This window comes from Cynoglossus semilaevis, chromosome 10 (genome assembly GCF_000523025.1).
Source record: "Cynoglossus semilaevis isolate Cse_v1.0 chromosome 10, Cse_v1.0, whole genome shotgun sequence".
Taxonomy (NCBI): Eukaryota; Metazoa; Chordata; class Actinopteri; order Pleuronectiformes; family Cynoglossidae; genus Cynoglossus; species Cynoglossus semilaevis.
Window position 1 is genome coordinate 11,490,031 of NC_024316.1, and position 19,258 is coordinate 11,509,288.

At 40.3% G+C, this 19,258-nt stretch overlaps 1 protein-coding gene across 2 annotated transcripts in view; it reads left to right on the plus strand.

Annotated features, from left to right (window-relative positions):
- The window catches only part of bsna (bassoon presynaptic cytomatrix protein a), an 82,617-nt gene that overhangs the window by 15,170 nt on the left and 48,189 nt on the right, over positions 1–19,258 (plus strand). For both annotated transcript variants that reach the window (XM_025059231.1, XM_025059232.1), the window contains exon 2: positions 4,447–5,029. In XM_025059231.1, coding sequence (XP_024914999.1) covers positions 4,447–5,029 — 583 coding nt within the window. The remainder of the gene's footprint in view (positions 1–4,446; positions 5,030–19,258) is intronic.

The window sequence follows — 19,258 nt, forward strand, 5'->3', positions numbered from 1 at the left end:
TGGCAGTAAATGTATCATCTCTTCATTCTGAACTCTGTAAATCAGAGGTAGACGTAGCCCTTGCAGTAGAAGCAGTAGTGGAAGTCAATAACCTGATTGATCACTGAATATTTTTTCCAAAGCCTAAATTGCTGTAATTACTTTTGTTTTGGACTAAATTGTTGATTTTGTCGATGTAGAGACTTGGAGTATGCAGTGAGCTAATTTAATTGGACACTGTGTCTAATTGCCAGCTGGACCATGCAGCAGCAGGAGAAGGTGATGTGTGAATCACACACTCTGTCCACTCATATGAATCAACCATGACGTCCTTTTAATGACATCAAAATCTACAGAAAACCCACAGCTGAAGATTAAGACTCTCATCAGTGAGACTACTCACCATGTAAATGTGCCACAGATAATGGAGGAACTAAGGTGAGGGGCAGACTAATTGTCCACTGCTCTTATACACAGTATTTGCCCACAGCCCCAGTCTGTGCAGTGGGATGGTCAATTACATAGAAGAGTAAGTTCCTGCCACCACTGACTCTGTTTTAGTGCCAGCAGCCATTTAGAGACTGCAGGTGTCGGCTGGTGTAACTCATCTCACAGTCTACGGGTCTACTTTCCTTTAAATTTACTTTAGTGTTTGTAGCCTTTACTCAGCGCCATGTGGGATCATTACACAGCCATTTTCTGCAAAGCTCCACACTGAGCTGCTCATTGCACCATCAAACATTAGTGCTGTTGTTGATAGTACAGTACAGCATGTGTGAGCTCCCACTCTTCTCTGTTTTAGTTGTAATTCAGCTAATATGATATGGACATTAATCAGGTTATATGGACGTGAGGTGAATGTTTTTCAATACATTTCAGGCAGTTTAGGTGAAAATGTCCCAGCCGTTAAAGCTGCGGTGGACAATCACAGATGCACCAATATCAGAGTGACATGACAAACTGATCTGCTCCAATTATTCAGGGTTGCCAAGTATTAGTCACAGAATGAATCAGTCATCAGTGGTTATGGAATTCAGCGTCTCTGTGGTGTATGTGTGTGTTTAGTGTATATGTTTAGTATATGTATGTGTGTATAGCACATAGAAGTGCTATAAGTGTCATGTTGATTTACATGGTAAAGCAAATAACAGTACTAGAAACAGTAGTAGAAACAGGACTAGCAACATGACTGGCTGCAGGTGATGTAATATCAACATGTACTACCAATGTACAACAAGGAGAAAAGAAGGTACCGGACTGATATCCGTTTTCGGCAGATACTCCAAGTTGCAGTATCGGTATTGTTAAGGGTCATGAAATACTTGTATGGAGCCATCCCTAATATTTACCCAGTATTTTATGTTGATATTTGTCTTTATTTCTTGTTCCTGCTGCATGTTCACAAATATGAGGCTAAAATTAACAAGATCCCCAAACAGAAACAGTAGCCTGGAGTTATTTTTGTGACTACAAAAGAGAAGAGCCGAGAATAAACAAATGAGTGAGAGGAGATATGATTCAGACGGTGACCTCACACACTGCTCGTTCACAGGATGAGTTTTCAGTCTGAACTGAGGAGTGACTCTGCTTTTCTGAGATGAGTGAAGAATGAATGAGAAGAAAAACTCTCCTGCATCACAAGTGTAAGCGACAAAACACAGGACATAGGGTGTAAGGTTTATAGAACTGTTCTGATGGATTTGTGTTGAATTAAAATCAGTGTATTTTACTTAATTATGAATTAATTCGACCATTAAAAATTCTACTTTTTTTCATTATGTGACACTACAGATTTTAAAAAGAGCCCAGGTGGAAAACAGTCCCTATTTCTCTGGCCTTAAGTCTCACAAATATGGGCTCAAATGTGAAATAAACTTATTTTTCATCAATCTGTATAAAGTCAAGGGAGAAAATAAGATAAATGGAAAGAGAACAGCAAAGAAAAGCAGATGGAAAGAAAATAGTGGGAGGTAAAGTAAAGGGAAAAACGGGAGAGGAGGAAGCAGGTGGGAATAAATGGGCCGTACAAAAGCAATTCTGTCAACAGCCCTGTGTGGGAAGGAATGGAGGAGAAGAAAAATAGCTGTTTAGTTTGGGTCCACCAACAACCTAAATAGACTTGTTTTGCTGCAGGTGATGAAAGAATATGCCACATAAAGGCACCGGGATCAGACGATAGCACACAAACTATACTTTGTCTTGTGTCCATATTGGGTTTATGTATTAAATAAAACACAGTTGTCCTTAGGTTGATTAAAAATCTATGTGATGGAAAATCAAAATAAAATCGTTTTAAAGTTTGAATTCTATCTGTTGCACACAGAAAAGTTGAAAAAATCTTGCCCACCCCCCCAAAAAACCTCAAAGAATCCATAGTGTGGGCGGGTGCATTCAAGTGATAAAAATTCAGATATAAGTCAAAATATATTTAACAAGATTAAAAAACAACTGGTAACAGATGAATGAACAACTTTGGATATAAACCAAAGGTCAACCACACAAGCACTGTCCATTTAGAAACAATGTTTCTTCAGAAATCTACGATTATATACATAGTGAAAAGATTGAAAAAAAAAAGTCCAAGCTGAGACCAAGTGCAGAAAAACCACTGCAAAAACAACTCTGTGAACATCAGGGTCAGAGACGCTCTCGCTAAGTGCTATTGTGGCTGAACACTTGGTTACTGGTTGGGAATTGATCTGAAAGACAATGGAGGTTTGGACTGGAGTCAGCCATTTTTAGCTTGTTTTATAGAAAACAACCATCAGCTTATTATGTTTCACAGATAAAAAAATAAATCAAGCAAACATGGTCTGTACACTACTGAGCCGCTAGAGCCATTAGAACATCTGCAAAACAAGCTAGCCTGGTTCACTCTAATGGTTCGAGAGCATCACTGGATTACAAGTCTTAGATTTTAGATAGTTACAATGATAATAAAGTCATAAGGTAAAACAGAGGAAATGGTTATAAGGTTTAAAGAATTAATTGTTCTTATCTAAAAGAAACATGCCTTAGTTGCCTTATATGTGTTGTAGACGAACAAAAGTTGACTCCGACACCAAGCTGAACCTGAGAAGTACTTCTCTGACCCCCATCCTGCAGCGTCTTTCAGACTTTGACAGAACTGCACTCTATGTCAAAACCATGGAGGTTAATTAGACATGCTCTCCATATTTATCTTACATTTTTCTTCCCCTCCTCTGTCCTAGTGATTAATGATCTTCCGTGCCTCTCCTCCTCCTGCTGCTGTACTAAGCTAAACCTACAACATTCAGGATACTTGCACTGCCATCTGCTGCTGGTGATGGAATCTGTGCAGTCACAGGCCGGAGCTGGAGCCCAGATATTTAGGTTTTAGAATCAAAGCCTTAATGTCCTCACCTCAGCTGAGAGAAGGCTTAGTCTGGAGTTCTGATGAAATACAGTCTGTCTACTGTGTGTACAGAAGCACTCGTCGTAGTTCAGTGCCACTCACACGTGACTACTGAACAAGTCTCATCATTTTCCTCCTTAGATAAAAGATTTAAATGGGAGTGGAATCACATTGTCTTCAGTCCAGTGAATCATTCTCAGTCAGGTGTGACAGTGATAAACGTCCCCTGTGAAACACTGAGAAAAACACTGTAAACACATACAGAACGGAACACTTGAACATCACCTGTGTGAGCCTCACTTTCACACAATTAGTGATGGTGTTTTTCTCCAGAACAAAAATAAAAACCCACAGCTCCTTTTCTTTGTTGTTTTTTTAACAGTTATTTTTCCATGGCTTAATTTACCCTTTTGTTTTTTAAGGGAAGAAACAATGAAATGTCTACTGTTTTGAAAATTTCTGAAATTAAATTTTCATCTAATAAACTTTGAAACATCCCAGACAAACAAATGTACAGCTTTCACAGTGAACAGGCAGATTTGATCAGTCTCTGAATGCTGCGCTGAATCCTTTTTTTGTCGCTGTTGCTTCAGTATTTACCAGAAGTTTCCTCTGACTGGCACACGTGGTGTATGGGAAAGACACACAGGGTCGCTTAGGGTTCACTTGCCTCCAGAGAGCGGAAATAAAAATGTCAAAAACAAGAGATTTAACAAAGGAAGTGAAAACCATGAGGGTCAGAGCCGTGGTCTGTGTCACGTGAAAAATAATGGAGTGAGGGAATGAAAAGAAGAGTCGAGAAAATCAACAAGAAGATGTGAACAATTAGATTTCTATTTGTCATTTAAATGCGGCTCAACCTCTGAGTTTGTGTGTGTGTGTGTGTGTGTGTGTGTGTGTGTGTCTCCACTGTCAATCACGGCTTATTTTAGTCTCTGGATGCTGATGGAGCCCTCATTTATTTCACTAAGTTTTAATATCAAGATTCTGCCAACGCTGTGTGTGGTGTGTAATAATAACTGTTATAAACAGTTTTCTGTGTTTACAGTAAAAATAAAAGTATTGTTTTTGTTTTGTCTCTTTCTCTCCAGGGGTCCAATGGGCAGCCCCAAGACAGGCATGCAACAAGGAGGACATGGAGCAGGAGACATGGGAGGAATGGGAGGAATGGGTGGAGGAGGAATGATGGGGATGGGAGGTGGCGGAATGACAAGAGGAGGAATAGGAGCAGGTATGGGCACAGGTGGAGGTATAGGGTCCAGAGCTGGCGAGCCCTACCGCCTGGCCACCCACGACACTCCAACCTCCCCCAGACATATGCAGTCCAGTCAGGGCCCTGGCCACGGGATGGGTCACAGTCCGGCTGGATCTGGAATGGGAGGTCACGGAGGTCAGAGCCCGGGTCAGCACGCGTCCCGTCGAAACCTCCAAGTTGACTTCAGTGGCTCCAGGACGGGACGGTCTCCATCAGTCTCTCCTGACCGAAGCGTGACACCCACCTCACCCTACTCGGTGCCCCAGATTGCTCCCATGCCCAGCAGCAAGCTGTGTCCGGTGTGCACCACCACAGAGCTGTCCAACCCACCGGCTGTACCCAATTACAACACCTGCACCCAGTGTAAGGCCACCGTCTGTAACCAGTGTGGCTTCAACCCCAACCCACACCTCACTGAGGTAGGTGACGGAGCTCGTCAGCGTCTGTCTGTCACTGTGCCACTGTTTAATTGGATCCAATTACGATCCCTCACAGAAAAGTGCTGAAAATGTGTCCATTTATTTTAGAAAAACAAACAACTATTTACAGCATTAAAGGAGACAAACAGGTGAACACCTCCAACATGAGGAGTGAGGTTCTCCTGGGTGGAAGGATTTCATTTCATGTGTCAATAACAGTCGTTTGACATGAATGAGATTCAATTAAAGTGAGTGGAAAAAAATAAATGGGACACAGGGGGATGTGGGGGACACATGGCAGAGATGGGAGGAAGAGAGAGAGATAAATGAAGACTGTAAAAGAGAACTGAAAATGAGAGCAATTCCCAGAACTGAGCAAAAAAAATAAAAGCAACAAACGGTGATGTCTGAGTTAAAGAGACGAGAGAGACGGGGGAGTGGGGGGGGGGCATAGTGAACAACAAGAACACATAATCAACGACACAATCAATGTGTCTGATCTATGGATTTAAACCAGTGCTTCTCAAATAGTGGGGCGGGGGTCCTACGGGGGCACGGTGAGGCGCCAGAGAGGGCGTGAGGGGTTTCCAATAGAATATGGAACAGTGGACAAAAGTGTACCACTGCTGTAATGCTTGAATGGTTACAAGCCTCCAGTCACTAGGTGGCAGCAACTCATACAGTGGTTTTTACAAATAAAAATATACATGTTATCAGGCTCTCAATAGTATTTCAAGACGGCAGAGGATAATCTGGGAGAAGAAAGTGTGGAATGGAAAAGGCAGATCCTGTGTGTGTGTGTGTGTGTGTGTATGTGTGAGTGAGTGAAAAGTTATTGAACGCAGGGGTGAGGAGAGAAGGTTAAGAGGGTTTTTGATGGAGAGCGCTCTGACACTCCCTCTTTGTTGATGAGTTCAAACTAACAGCCTGAGTGTCAGGCTCTGGTGCCAGACATCAGGCCTCAGCCTCACTGTGCAGACAGCAGAAACAACACTACACTGTTCACCGGCGCATAGCAACCTGGGCTTTCTGTTCTTCCTTCTTCTGTTGTTTCCTCACACTTTAAATACCAGAGCTGGGTGTTCAAATAATTAGAATTCTTCTGTAAAGAAAAACAAAAGTACTTGTCTGTTAGCTGTAGCATAACTGACACCAAACTCTGTTAAAGTGCATTGACAGTCTTTTGTCTCCCTCTGCACTCTTTCATGAAATCACGATTTTGTAAATGTGACTACTGCTGTTATTCAAACATGAAAATGGACTGAAAGGAAATAGCCGGGGTCAGCAAGCAACCGTTTTAATGACCACAGTTTATGGCCCACGGTTTATTTCCTGGACATTAATCAATGGAACCAGGCCTAGAGCAAGATAACAGAGGTAGTGGTCTTAATGCTCAATGTGGACTTCACCAACCAACGTGTGGGATAATAAACAACACCACAGAGTCCACCAAAGACTAGACCGCAAGTTAAAAATGCTAATTTAGAAGGTGACAAAATGATAAGCTTCAGAGCGGGATACACACAAACACACACACACAAAAATAATCCCAAACTGTTCATGCAAGAAAGCGCTGTGCAATAAATTCTGATAATTAAAAAAGCTGAAAGGAAAATGGAAAACATATTTCAAAGTACAACGAGTCAGCATCAACTCAATCGTGCCTTTGGTTTAAAAGGAAAACTTACTGATGAATTAACTGTGTTTCTCCACACAAATACACCAAGATCCACCAAGACTGTTGAGGTCGAACTACCTTCTCCAGTGTTAAGTCTTTGGTCATCAATGTTTACTCATTTTGAACAACTGCAGTTTATAATACTTGGTAATATACCACAGTTTATAAAGCTGTGGCTAGTACTATAAAACTATAGCTAGTATAATTATACAAGGCCATCTATAATTCAATATATTATAATTATATTAACATACATTATAGAAAACAATTACTCCTTTGCGTATTATTTTACTCTTTTCCTTAATTAAAAATGTCACCAGGTTGTAATTATAAAAAAACAAATAGCCAACCCCCTGAGGTTTACATCGTGTGTCTGCTGGTCGGGCTAAGAAAAGCGTAAATATTATTCAATATTCTCACAGTTAATCCACTTACAGTTGGTCCTGGTAATCTAATAAACAGCAGCAGGCTTCATATCCATCGATCTGTCATCTGATTCAAGTTAGATCAATGATAATTTAACACAATTGTCTGCTTAGGCTAAAGAGATCACCTTATGGTAACAGGTGTTTCATTAACACTGTTGACAGAGGTGTTTATAATCCTGACAGACTGAAGAGGAATAAAATAATTACATCTTCATCAAAATCCTGTCATACAACAAACTGCAACTTTAATGAGTAAAAACCACTCCTGTGACTAACTGTAACTAACCCTAACCTATTTGACCTCAAGTCTAGTATTTTAAATCTGACAGACCCCCAGATCAGACGTCATCACTCAGGTGAGGGTCCAGCAGGATCCACATTAATCCAACAGTGTCGTTCTGACCAACCTTTAACCACAAACGTTGAGTCTGAACAGGCAGCAGCAACTGTTTCTTCTTTTACAACAAAATTTAAAAAACCAAATTGAAACATATTTCATAGACAGTGAGTGGGCGCTGAGATGTAATGCAGGCAGATTAATGTGAGCTTGTGTTCAAGGCTGAGCTTTGAGTGGGCAGCTTGGTGTCAACAGAAATGATTAGTTCCAGCAGTTGTACATGATCAGAATTCCCTTCATTTCATGCCTGGGTATCGTTGATAAAAATAGCCAAGTATCTGCATCTAAAACCATGCAGTTAAGACATTTTGGTTGTCTGATAATCATGACAGGAATGAACTTTTATGTTAAATGATCTTGAACATGTGTCGTCATGTGGTTTTCTTCGTGTTCCTTCCTGCAGTCTCTTTGTTGCTCAGCAGATTGCAGACTAATTTCAGACTCAGCGTGCACATAGAGCTGTTGATGGAATTGTTGAGCATGTGTTTGTGTGTTTGTGTGTGTACAGTATGCGTGAGTCTGGGAGATTAATTACTTTCCAGTTAAATCTGCAGATTGTGCTTCACGGTTCCTCTCTCTCACATCCTCACATCTGTCACACAACCTTTTCCAATGACTGTACAGTGAGTGTGTGTGTGTGTGTGTGTGACAGGCAGATCAATAACTTCAGTTTGTTGGTGTTTTTTGAAAATGGGGAAAACTGTAAACTCAGAAATGACTGAGGTTTTCAATGACTTGTCTTGAAGGTTTGGACATGGACGATGGAGGTTTAACCATGTTCAGTGTTGTACTTTATCACGACGTGTTTCTCTTTGTCATCTGTTCATCTATTTTGGAGGCTTAACAGATTTATCTCATTAGAACAGGAGTTACAGTAATACTATGAGTACTTGCCATACATATACAGTATACATCAGAATTGATGCAACTGACACATGTAATACCCACATATCTTTTAATTTTAGCTTCTGTGCAGGTAAAAAGAGACACAGACTGTGACTGAGCCAGAATTGCAACAGTTTTTTAACTGACAGGAGATTTCTTTTCCTTTGCTTTTTTGTCTCTTCATTTTTTAAATTGTCTTTATATTCCACTCATTTCCCCCATCTCCTCTCCTCTCCTCTCCTCCCCTCCCCTCTCTCAGTAATGTGAATGTGAAGAGGGCTGACCCACTTCTTAAGGCCAAACAGTGACAATAGTACTACTACCAATAATAACAATAATACAAGTGATTCAGGTCAAAGGTCACTGGACCTCTTACAGTTGTCTCTCCTGATACCATATATTTATCACCCTGACAGTTTCATTCCAGAGGTTTGGAACCAGCCCCTCACTGGCCCCGAGAACTGAACGTTTTCTCTCTAATGACTATATTATATTATATATTATATTATAGATTCTTTTATTCTTTTGTGTATCATAAAGGAAGAAGTGTCAACATAAAGAGACCTTTTTAGCCACAAGAAAAAATAATAGTAGTACTACAGTGATGCACAAGGAGTTTTAAAAGAAATAATAAAACAAGAAAAAACACAAATTAGTTTTAACACACACACACAAATACACACACACACCACATTAATGAAACACCGCCCACTGTATCAACACATGGAGTTTAAATGAACACAGATTTCCCCACAGAGTTTCCAGCCACAAAACCACAATCAATTTGTCACTCGACAGAGAAGGACTTTGAGAAAAGACAGGTTACAGCCATGAGCGCAGCGGTGTGAGTGAGACATTATTTTATTTAATTAATTAACTAATTAATTAATTAGTTAGTAGTTATCCCCATGAAAAAGCTGCCACTTTGGCACATGAACCCACAAAGCCATCAATCTGTTGATTTGCATCTTGGAAATGTCACATCAGTGCTGGACTGGAGCTCTTTTGGATAATTAATAATTAATTGGATGGATAATTAACTTTCAATGTCTGATACAGTTTGCACCTGTGCCTGTTCCAGTCTGTAAATCCCCCCCCAAAACTGCAAAAGTCCAGTCAGAAAGTCTTGACATCTCTTCATTACTCATCTCATAAAAACACTGTTTCTCAGAAATTATACAAAAAATAATTAAAAATTAAAATTTAACATAAAATTAATTTAAATGAAAACATAACTTCATTATTGTACTATAAATTCTTAAACCTTAATAGATAAATAGCCCAGATCTTAAATGTTAGTTAATGGACTACAGACCATGTTACTATTCCATGTGACATTGACCTTTGACCCTGGACTTTCCTGCTTTAGACGATGGCCTGGTTTAAACCAGTCATTTCATTTGAAGTAGAATCCTTCAAACCGAGAGTTTTCTCAGTGGGAACGACATCTCTAACCCTGTCTTTGTTTCTGTCTTGTTCTGTCCAATTAGTCCCACAGAATCACACGTTGTTCTTCAAAAACCCTTCACCTTTGCTTTCATTTCCCCTCGTCTTCCTCAGATTTCCTCTGAGCTCTTATCTATTTCTTCTGGGTTTTTTTTTTCATATCTGTACATTTACTGAGACGGCACTCTCTCTCTTCATTCTACATTATTTTCATCCTATTTTTAACATTTTGACAGACCAGAACTGCTGTTGCTGCAGAAACCAGGTTACCTAAACTAAAGGTCATCGTGATAAGAGGTGATGCTGTAGATGTGCATTTGCAGTAAGGTGGATCAGAGCGAGGCACAGAAATGTGTTTGGAGACACTGTTATGACGACAGGGTCACCAAGAGACAAAGACCAACACACAATCTCAGAAACAAACATGCATGAGCAAAACACCACAGGAGGCTGAACAGAGCCACAATAATACAGTATAACTGCATCCTTTAAAGGCGTATGTAGTACTGAGTACACTCTTTTATGGTACCATAAAAAACAAAACACAATAAAATCAGCAGACCAACGGAGACATGGAGCAGAGAAAACACCACAGCACTGATTGGCAAGAATCTGGTGATGTGATATGTATCATAATACAACGATGTCATATACTGTATATTGCAATATATTGCACCATTGCAGACATAATGATATACTGAGTTTTTTAAAAGCATTTTACTGTAGGAAAACTGTCAGAACAGCAAACACACAATGTTGTCAGATTCCTAACATCTGGTTAGCACAATTTGGAACACAGTTATCTACGCCAGTGGTTCCCAACTGGAAAATTATATAATTTCACTTAAATGGCCTGAAAACTAACTTTCCTTGCTCGTCAAAGCATGAAAGGCAGAACAATTAAATACTCTTCTGCTAGGTGGTAGCAGCTATGAAAACTAAAAAAAAGATAATCAGAGCTGTTGAAGATCATTGTCTTTCTTCAATTCCTGCCAGTATATCAGCATGAACTTCAACTAAACAGGCAGAGATTTGAGTCAATCATGAGGTAACTAACTAACACAACAACACTACATTATCAGTGGTTATTTCTCACAGAAAAATAATTACAACCAACATTCCTTTGACAGACTCACTCGTTCAAATTCATGTCGTCCCTATTTGAGGTCCGTACTGTAAGTCTCTTTGAATAAAACCCTTTGTTCCTCTGCTGTGAACACCTACGCTGCATTTGGTTCCTGTCATCCTGCCTCCTCAACCTGGCAGTCTTTAAAGCCCTGCTTTTTTGGCAGAGCGAATGAGTGCAGGGACAGAAATAGACCACGAAAACACAACCTGAGTCCACAGGTGTTTACTGGTTCAGTGATATGGTTTGTTTTGTTTTTTCAGCCTTTGAATAATTTGCCAAATATACTGATTCTTTTTTTAGCTTTTACAGAATCAGACTAATATACAACTAAAGAACATCTTCTTATGATGCATGTAGAAAATAATACTTTAAACAGCCTGAAGTCTGCTCCCCTTTAATACCTTCTATTTACATCGCCTTTAATGTATGGCCTCGGGTCTCCTTATCATTACCTCCCTCCCTATTTTGAACCACCTCTTATCTTCCCGCCCTTATCCTGCTAGCTCTGCCGTGCTCTCACTGTAAATGAAGGAGGACACGTAGTTATCTTCATGTATGTTCAGAATCAGGGCTACACCTTTGAATGAGGAGGAGCTGGAAGGAGGAAGGAGGAAGAAAAAAGTTTTCTTTTTCCACCACGTGCAGCCATGACAGAGGAGTCTCTACTCTGCACATTCACTTCCATTTGAACAGACAAACCGAGGAGCCATAACTCTGCTCCTCCAATCTCCAACCATTGATGTCTAATGTCTAATCCCAGCTCTCACTTGAATATAACTTACATCCTAATCCTACTTTATCCAGGGGCCACAAACAGGAGGGATTGATGCAGAGGAATTTATAATGATTTGCTGTAAATGATTAATGTGCTTTGCAGGCTCTCACAGACACTGCAGACTTACAATCAGACCGAGGCTGCTCGAACAGAGACAGATAGAGACACAGCCTTCAGACCAAATAAAAATACCTTCAAAGATCCAACACATCAGTTTTGGTACAGCATGAATTCATTCTCCACAACCTCACCTTCTTTTTACTTTTGAGGGAAACCTAAAAGTGACTTTCCTCCTTGACAAACTATTTAATTTCATTTTGACAGAATAATATTTGTGTTATTTTTTAGAATGAGCACTGTTGATGTCTCTCAGAGAATTTCATGATTTCTTTTTTAATTTAGCAGACAAAAAAGGACAAACCATCAGAACCCAATTTCACAGCTTTGTGAATCATTGAAAAACTGTAACGTCACGCTGCCTTTGAGGTTTGAAAATGTCCTTGAAATTGTTTAAACGTTGTTCTGAGGATAAAGGTCAAAAGAAGTTTACAAGCATGAGAGCAGGGGGCTCCCTCACCTGCAGGGGGTGCTATTATCACATGTGTGTCTCATGTGTAGTATCTCATACAGTAGTAGTAGTAAGACACTGTATATATCTGTCCTGTCAGAAACACAAATCCATGCTTTAGACACTGATGTTTAATAAGAAGTGGCTGTTACTGGTCGTCTTCCAAAGGAAAGGTTAAGGGTTAGATTCCTGGCATTGCAATTCAGCATGATGGTGTGTCCTGGGTGCAGACACTTGACCCTAAAGCTACTAGTGTCTGTACTGACAGCTTGTGACAAATGTGTAAAAGATACACACATGCCTGGATGTGTGTTTCTGCAAGAATTTGAAAAAGAATAGAGAAGGGGGGGGGGGGGGGGGGGTGAAGTGAGGGAGGTCAGTGGTCGATGGAGAGACTGACTGTGGGATGTTTTTAAGAAGCTGGTTCGTTTCTGTCCATGTGTGATATGAACTGGTCTTCTCTCCTCCAGCACTGATGTCTAATCGTTCTCTCTCCTGCTGGAAACACAGGCACAGACGGTCTGTTGGTGCAGCAGCTTCAATGTCACGTCTGCAGTTCAATCATTAAATAAATGTAATCAAAGCAGAAAAGGGAAACGCTGAACTAAATCAATCCATCTTTGTCAGCTCTTAAAACTTTTATCTTTTAATGAAATTTGCCAAATGTTTCTGACCAAATGTCCGACCTTTATCTTAAACTAACCCGTGTGTGACTTTGCCACTGAAGACATATGCACATCCACAGTCCCTGTGTTCTGCTGGCCGAGTGCCTGATCATGCAGAGACATGAGACACAGACTGCAGAGCAATGTTGTGGAGGCACAGGGAGGACATTTGTACAAATAAAATAAAATAAACCTGTTTAAACAAATATTTACAATTATTTACACTGTACATTTACATCTCATCAATTGTACGAGTGATAAGTTACACCTGAAGTGCCAAGCATGTCTGCCTTCTGCCGATTTTAAACAATTTGCTGCACCTCCACTTACTATCCAGCTGGGGGCAGTGTTTTTGGGACCACACCCCAGAGTCAGCTGTGGCACAACTCTAACACACAAAAGAAAAACAGCCTTGTAGTAGACGTCACAGGTGTGAAAAAGATATCAAACAAAAACTGTGTCCTTTTCTTTTTGACACTTCACTTTCATCGTTTGTTTTCACTTCCTTTTCTCTTGTGACTGCCTTTCTCCTTCGATTCAACATCTTACTATCCTCGCTGTTCTATTAAGCTTTGTGACAAATGCTTCATGAGTTTTAAACTTTCCAACAACCCTGAATTTCAAAAGTCCATGCTGCTGTTTTTCAAATCTGCTATTGATTTAGACGTACCAGCCCAGAGCCAGAGCTTTAACCACAACTGTGCACAAACACACACAACCTGACACGAAACCATCGTCCTGTGCGATCACATGTGATCTGTGATCAAACTGGAGGAGACTGAAAGTGCTGAGCTAGACTTTAGTTCAGAGGCAGCCTTTACAGACCAGAGTGGTCGATACAATTTAAGGTAAAAAAAAAAAAAAAAAGAAAAAGAAAAGGAGGATGAATTGGAAAGATGTGTGTGTGTGTGAGAGAGAGAGAGAGATGAAATGATACAGACTGGGTTCTTTAAATTGGGGAGCCTGTTGTGGCTGTTCCTTGCTGGCTGCTGAAGGTAATCAAGCTGAGAAATGTGTGGCCGCTGTGTGTACTGTACAGGTATATGTGTGTTTGTGAGTACACACAGCTACTTGTTTATCACTACAAGCAGAGAATAAAGTGTGGGCTACAGAGCTGTAAGGTCTGGACAGAGTGGACAGTCTTGGTCTTTGTCTTCAGGTGTTACGTTCTCTTCTCTTCTACAACGTGTTGGAGCAGAAGTTTAAAAAGAAAAATAGTTTTGAGGTACAGTACTTCTCTCTACTCCATACCGGAGTACTGGAGATAATTTGATTGGACAGTGATAAGGTCCTGAGGCCCACGTGGACCACTCTCTGTCCAGGTTAGTTAGTTCATTAATTCTACATTGATAATTTAGTACAGATTATTGTTTTATTTTGAGGTATACCAGGGGAGGCTAGTTTGGAGGGTTCCATCTGTTCCTTTGTTCCTCTGTAGTCCATCTGTTCAGTCTACAGTGTGTTCGTGTGTGTGTGTGTGTGTGTGGACATCAAAACTTACAGACCAACACTGACAGATTCATGTTAGAAGAGTGAAGAGGTTAGACGGTAAAAATATTTGAAATATTTATATGTATATATATTTACACCAGGCGGTTGTTATATTTTCAGGTCGGGCATAAATGTTGTATGTGTGACCTTTAAGGTTAGGCACTCAAGTGAGAGGGGTAGAAGCTGGAAAATGTCTGTCAATAATGAATGTTTCCCATAAGGGCAGTGTGCGTGCACATTCTTGTGAGTGACCAATAATTAGCTGCAGAATCCCAGCACCTCATCATGGGAATATTTCCTGGAACATCCTCTCCCTGTGAGGAATATTGATCAGTGCATTAGTGTGCTGCCACGAGTGTGAGTCTCCACATGAACTGTTTATACACTGCAGTCACTCTGCACAAGTCACTCCACTCAGCCACCTGAAGTAATAAAAAATACAACACATAAAACACACGTGTGCCCCCTGCAGGTCATCCACTGTTATGTCTCCAAGTACAAATTCAAACAGCCAACTGCATTATGGAAGATAGTGAGAGGAATGAAAAATGTGTGTTTGGAGCTAAATGGCACACCATGTGGGAAAATGTGTTGAGGACTGTAACGGTGTGGTGATGATGTCATGCTGTGTTTTTATGAGGCACAGGGTGCTGTTAATGCAGTGGATATTAACCCTGTGAGAAAAAAATATGATCTTTTTATAGTCATATGAGCAGACAGCTTTTGTGCTTCACAGTAACCACAGGTTTATCACCCTGCTACAAAAACAACAACTTCACTGTAACCACGGAATATCATAATTTTCCATGTTAAAATGACATAAAAACACATGGTAGGATCAAGCTTTGACAAACCAGCTCTGTTTGTTTGTCAACTAAATAAACCAAAGAGTTAATTATAAAACCAGCTATTTTATTTTATATTTCTTTGCCAGTGAAAACAATTCAGACAAATTTATATTAATTATAAACCTTTAAGAAATCAATAATCCTTTATTTGTAAGGTATTTCTTCAAATATTTATGCTATTGATGAAAACCACTCAGATCAAACAATTAATAGTAAATCGACTTCCTGTTCTCTGGCTTTTGCACAAGGTTTAAAATCATTTCTCTTTGTTATCGCTCCACTCTCTCTCATTCCCTTTTTTCCTCTCTTGCTTTTTTAGTCCACACACCATGTTGATGGACAGGTCTATTAAAAGCTCTCCCTACTGGAGGTGCATGTATATGATTCTCAAAAAAACACACACACACATACACACAAGGCTGTGCGTTTCACCTGCGGTCATTCTAACAGTGTGTGTGTGTGTGTGTGTGTGTGTGTGTGTGAACATGCGTTGCTGTGTTACTACAGACTCAAACTCAGCTGCCGGCTCTGAACCACAGACAGCTGCTGCCGGTGACAGCTTCATTTACTTTACATTACGTGTGACATTTTCAGCCACTCTCAGCCAATTACGACACACGGCAGGTTAAATCAAGCCCACTTTCATGTAACATGAAAGACCCACTGCTGTTTTTCCAATCGTGTGTGAAACTGGAAACCTCAGAAGAAGCTGCTCTGCTCCTGCTGAGTTCTTTGCCTCTGCAGTTTCATTAAAGCTGCTTCACACGTGTTCTGAGGGAGACGACAGCCTGACAGCTTTAGGGCCAGAGTTAGAAAAATGACACTGTCAATATGCTGATGACCGATAGAATACTGTCCGATGGTCAAAGTGAAAAACTTTAGATGTGGCACAGATGTGGAGCCTGGTATTTAACATCAAGGACAAAGGCAAGAGCAAGGGTGACTGGGAAATTTGTTTGGTTATGATGAGACCAATTAAAGAAAACACCTCAAACGACCCTCAGCTCTACATTTGTTATTGTCTCTTCATAATGACGCAATAAGGAGTTGACACCTCACCAAGTCCCTTTTATGTTAAGAGTTGCTGAATATAACCTACAGTTCATGGTGCTTTCATTTTCTCACCTAAACATGGAAGTTTGACATGTTTACGTTTAGGTAAAAAAAAAACAAAAAAACAAATAAAACCTCCATTTATTGCACTGTTTATCAAATATGCAATATAAAATAAATCTACAACTTTATTTAATTAATTAATTCTGAAAAAAAAGTATAAACACCTGCAAAATCTCTGTCACAATATTACATACATGTGATCGAACAAAGAACAGAAAATTCCCCTATATCTTCTTAAATCACACGTTGTTACATCCACGTATATAAACTATGTATTTAGCCTCTATTTGTTCTCGGTCGTATCTGTGACAAATCCTGCGTGTCTACGCGTGCCTACTGCAGTAATCCTACTTGCAGCTTAGGGGAGCCACAGAAATCAATTTGCCAGTCTAATTTTATGAGATTCGAGCTCCTCGTCAGGTGAATGAAGAAGCCACGGTGGGATTGTCTACACGTGTGAGGTGCCATTATATCTGCTGAGGTACCTCTGACTAAGGCATTAATCATCCAAACACTACTGTGGATGTGCTACAAGCAAAGGGCTGGCTGTGCCTGGCAGAGAGTGTAGCCTATATATGAGACTGTCCAACGTTATAGTACAGTACAGTATGAATGGTTGTTTCATGTCGTACAAAACAAATGATGTCAAGTCCAATGAGGGCCAAATATAAAGCCCTGAAAACACTGAAGGGTTCAGATTGGAAGTAGTGAGATTTTTGAGCACATTATTGAGGTGAAATTTCTATTTCTTTTCTTTTTTTTCTCACAGCAAGATGTTGTGAATCACACCTCAAAAATGCTCTAAGAAGCAGCATCGACACCTGCTCTGAGGGAAGAGATGTGTGAGATATGATGTTTAATCATGACATGTGATCCTTGTGTCCTGGTGTGTCAGTGTGCACTGTTGTAACTGAATGACACACAGACCATATCTGCGTTTATTAAACCAACTGTGAGCAGCTGCGGAAGTGATGAGTATTTTGTATGTTGTGTCTGTCTCTGTTGAACTGTGACTGGGTGTGAGTGTGTGCAATATTGACTCTGTCTAAAAGGTGAGGCATGACCTCGGGTGAATGACTGCTGAGCAAAGATTGTAGGTCTGTGTGTGTGTGTGTGTGTCTATGGGATCTGTGTCTGTGTCAATGTGTGCGCTTATCTGTGTGAGGAAGTGAATAGACAGATATCGAGACTTAAGTGACAAAAACAGAGAGAAGAGGAGAAAAGGCAGGTTTGAGGAGAGCAGAGACCAGAATGAATTCTGTGCTTGTTGGAAAATACTGACTTTCATTAGAGAATTCAAAATTAACTATACAGTGGGTCCTGACTCAGTCTGATCTCACATACTGTCCATCGGTATCTATGTCCTAATCCAGGACATAAAAACATCAGAAGAGTCTGACTGTTGTGTGGAAGCCATGACGAAGGGATGAAAAGTTCCAAAAACAACAACACCAATGAAAGAGAGCGAATGCAGCACAATCCGATAGACGGCGTACAACTGGTGACTATAAACAAAGATGTCTTCCACGTATAGCATTGTAGGACAACTGATTTGTTAGCTCCACTCGCCAACTGTTTCCTGTGTTAAATTTGTTTGACTGCCATTCATTGGAATAATGTTAAATGACTTTCTTAATAAATCTATGGAAGATGGCGCCGTAACTACGAGACACCGTAGGTCGGAGACGTCGTAAACCCCCTGTGATTTAGTTACAAGGTGACAGTAGAAAACAGACAGTGGCCACTTGTTTGACAGCAAACATCTAATGACATCTGTCAGTTACGTATTAGATTTATTCTATTATTATATTGAAAATGTGTCTGAAAACCACAGTCAAAACAATCAAAAGTTTGGCTTATTTAGTGTAGTGAGTGAATTAGTGTGACATAAAAGACACTTTAACTGATGTCAAATCTGTCCACCTCAACACCCACGGACCTATAGTCTATAGAGTTATGTCTATAGGTGGACATTGAAAGACTGCAAAATCAATAAACATCAGATTAATGCAAAAAAAGTTTAATGCAATCAACAAAAAACTGTTTTGTTTTTATTTTCTACATAGCTTCTGTGTATAAGAACTGACTGAGTTGGCTGACGTTCTGCACCAGAATTGAGATAAAAAAATATGATTTGACACAGATAGCATGGGTCTTTAGCCCATGTTAGAACAGACTGGGCCGAGGTTCAAACCTGGGCTAATAATCACAAGCGAGAGTTGTACGTTATCAGACGACATTTTGTGAGCCGGTTTAAATATTATCAGGAATGTCCTGAATGATTGACATCTCTCATGGTCTCATGGTCAGCTGCTGTGCCTTGTCTGTCTGTGGTTTTCCACATATTGGTTGTATTGATGGGAAACTCCTGACCCTTTATCCTCAGTTACACCTTTCCCACCTGATAGCAACATCTCATGTAAGCGCTCACAGAGCAGATGTGGACGTTCCGTTGCTGCTCTTCTTTTGATTACTCCTAACGTGCGAGGGCCCAGGAGCTGCTTGGATTAAAAAAAACTGCTGACTGCTTTCTCACTGCTGTTCATCCCTCTCTCCATCTTTCCTCTCCTCTGCGACTCATGATGCAGGTTACGGTGTGAAGAAGATAGACAGAGGCTCATTAAAATAAGACCTACTTTACGTCTTTACGTTCTCCTCCTCTCATCTTTTACCTGTCATCTTCATCAAATGTGATTACAGCAGCACCATGTAGGAGGAGCCTGCACGAGCCTGTAATTATACTTTCAAATATCTCTCCACTTCAGCCGTGCAGGGAACGAGCCCTACATTTTCAGCATGATCC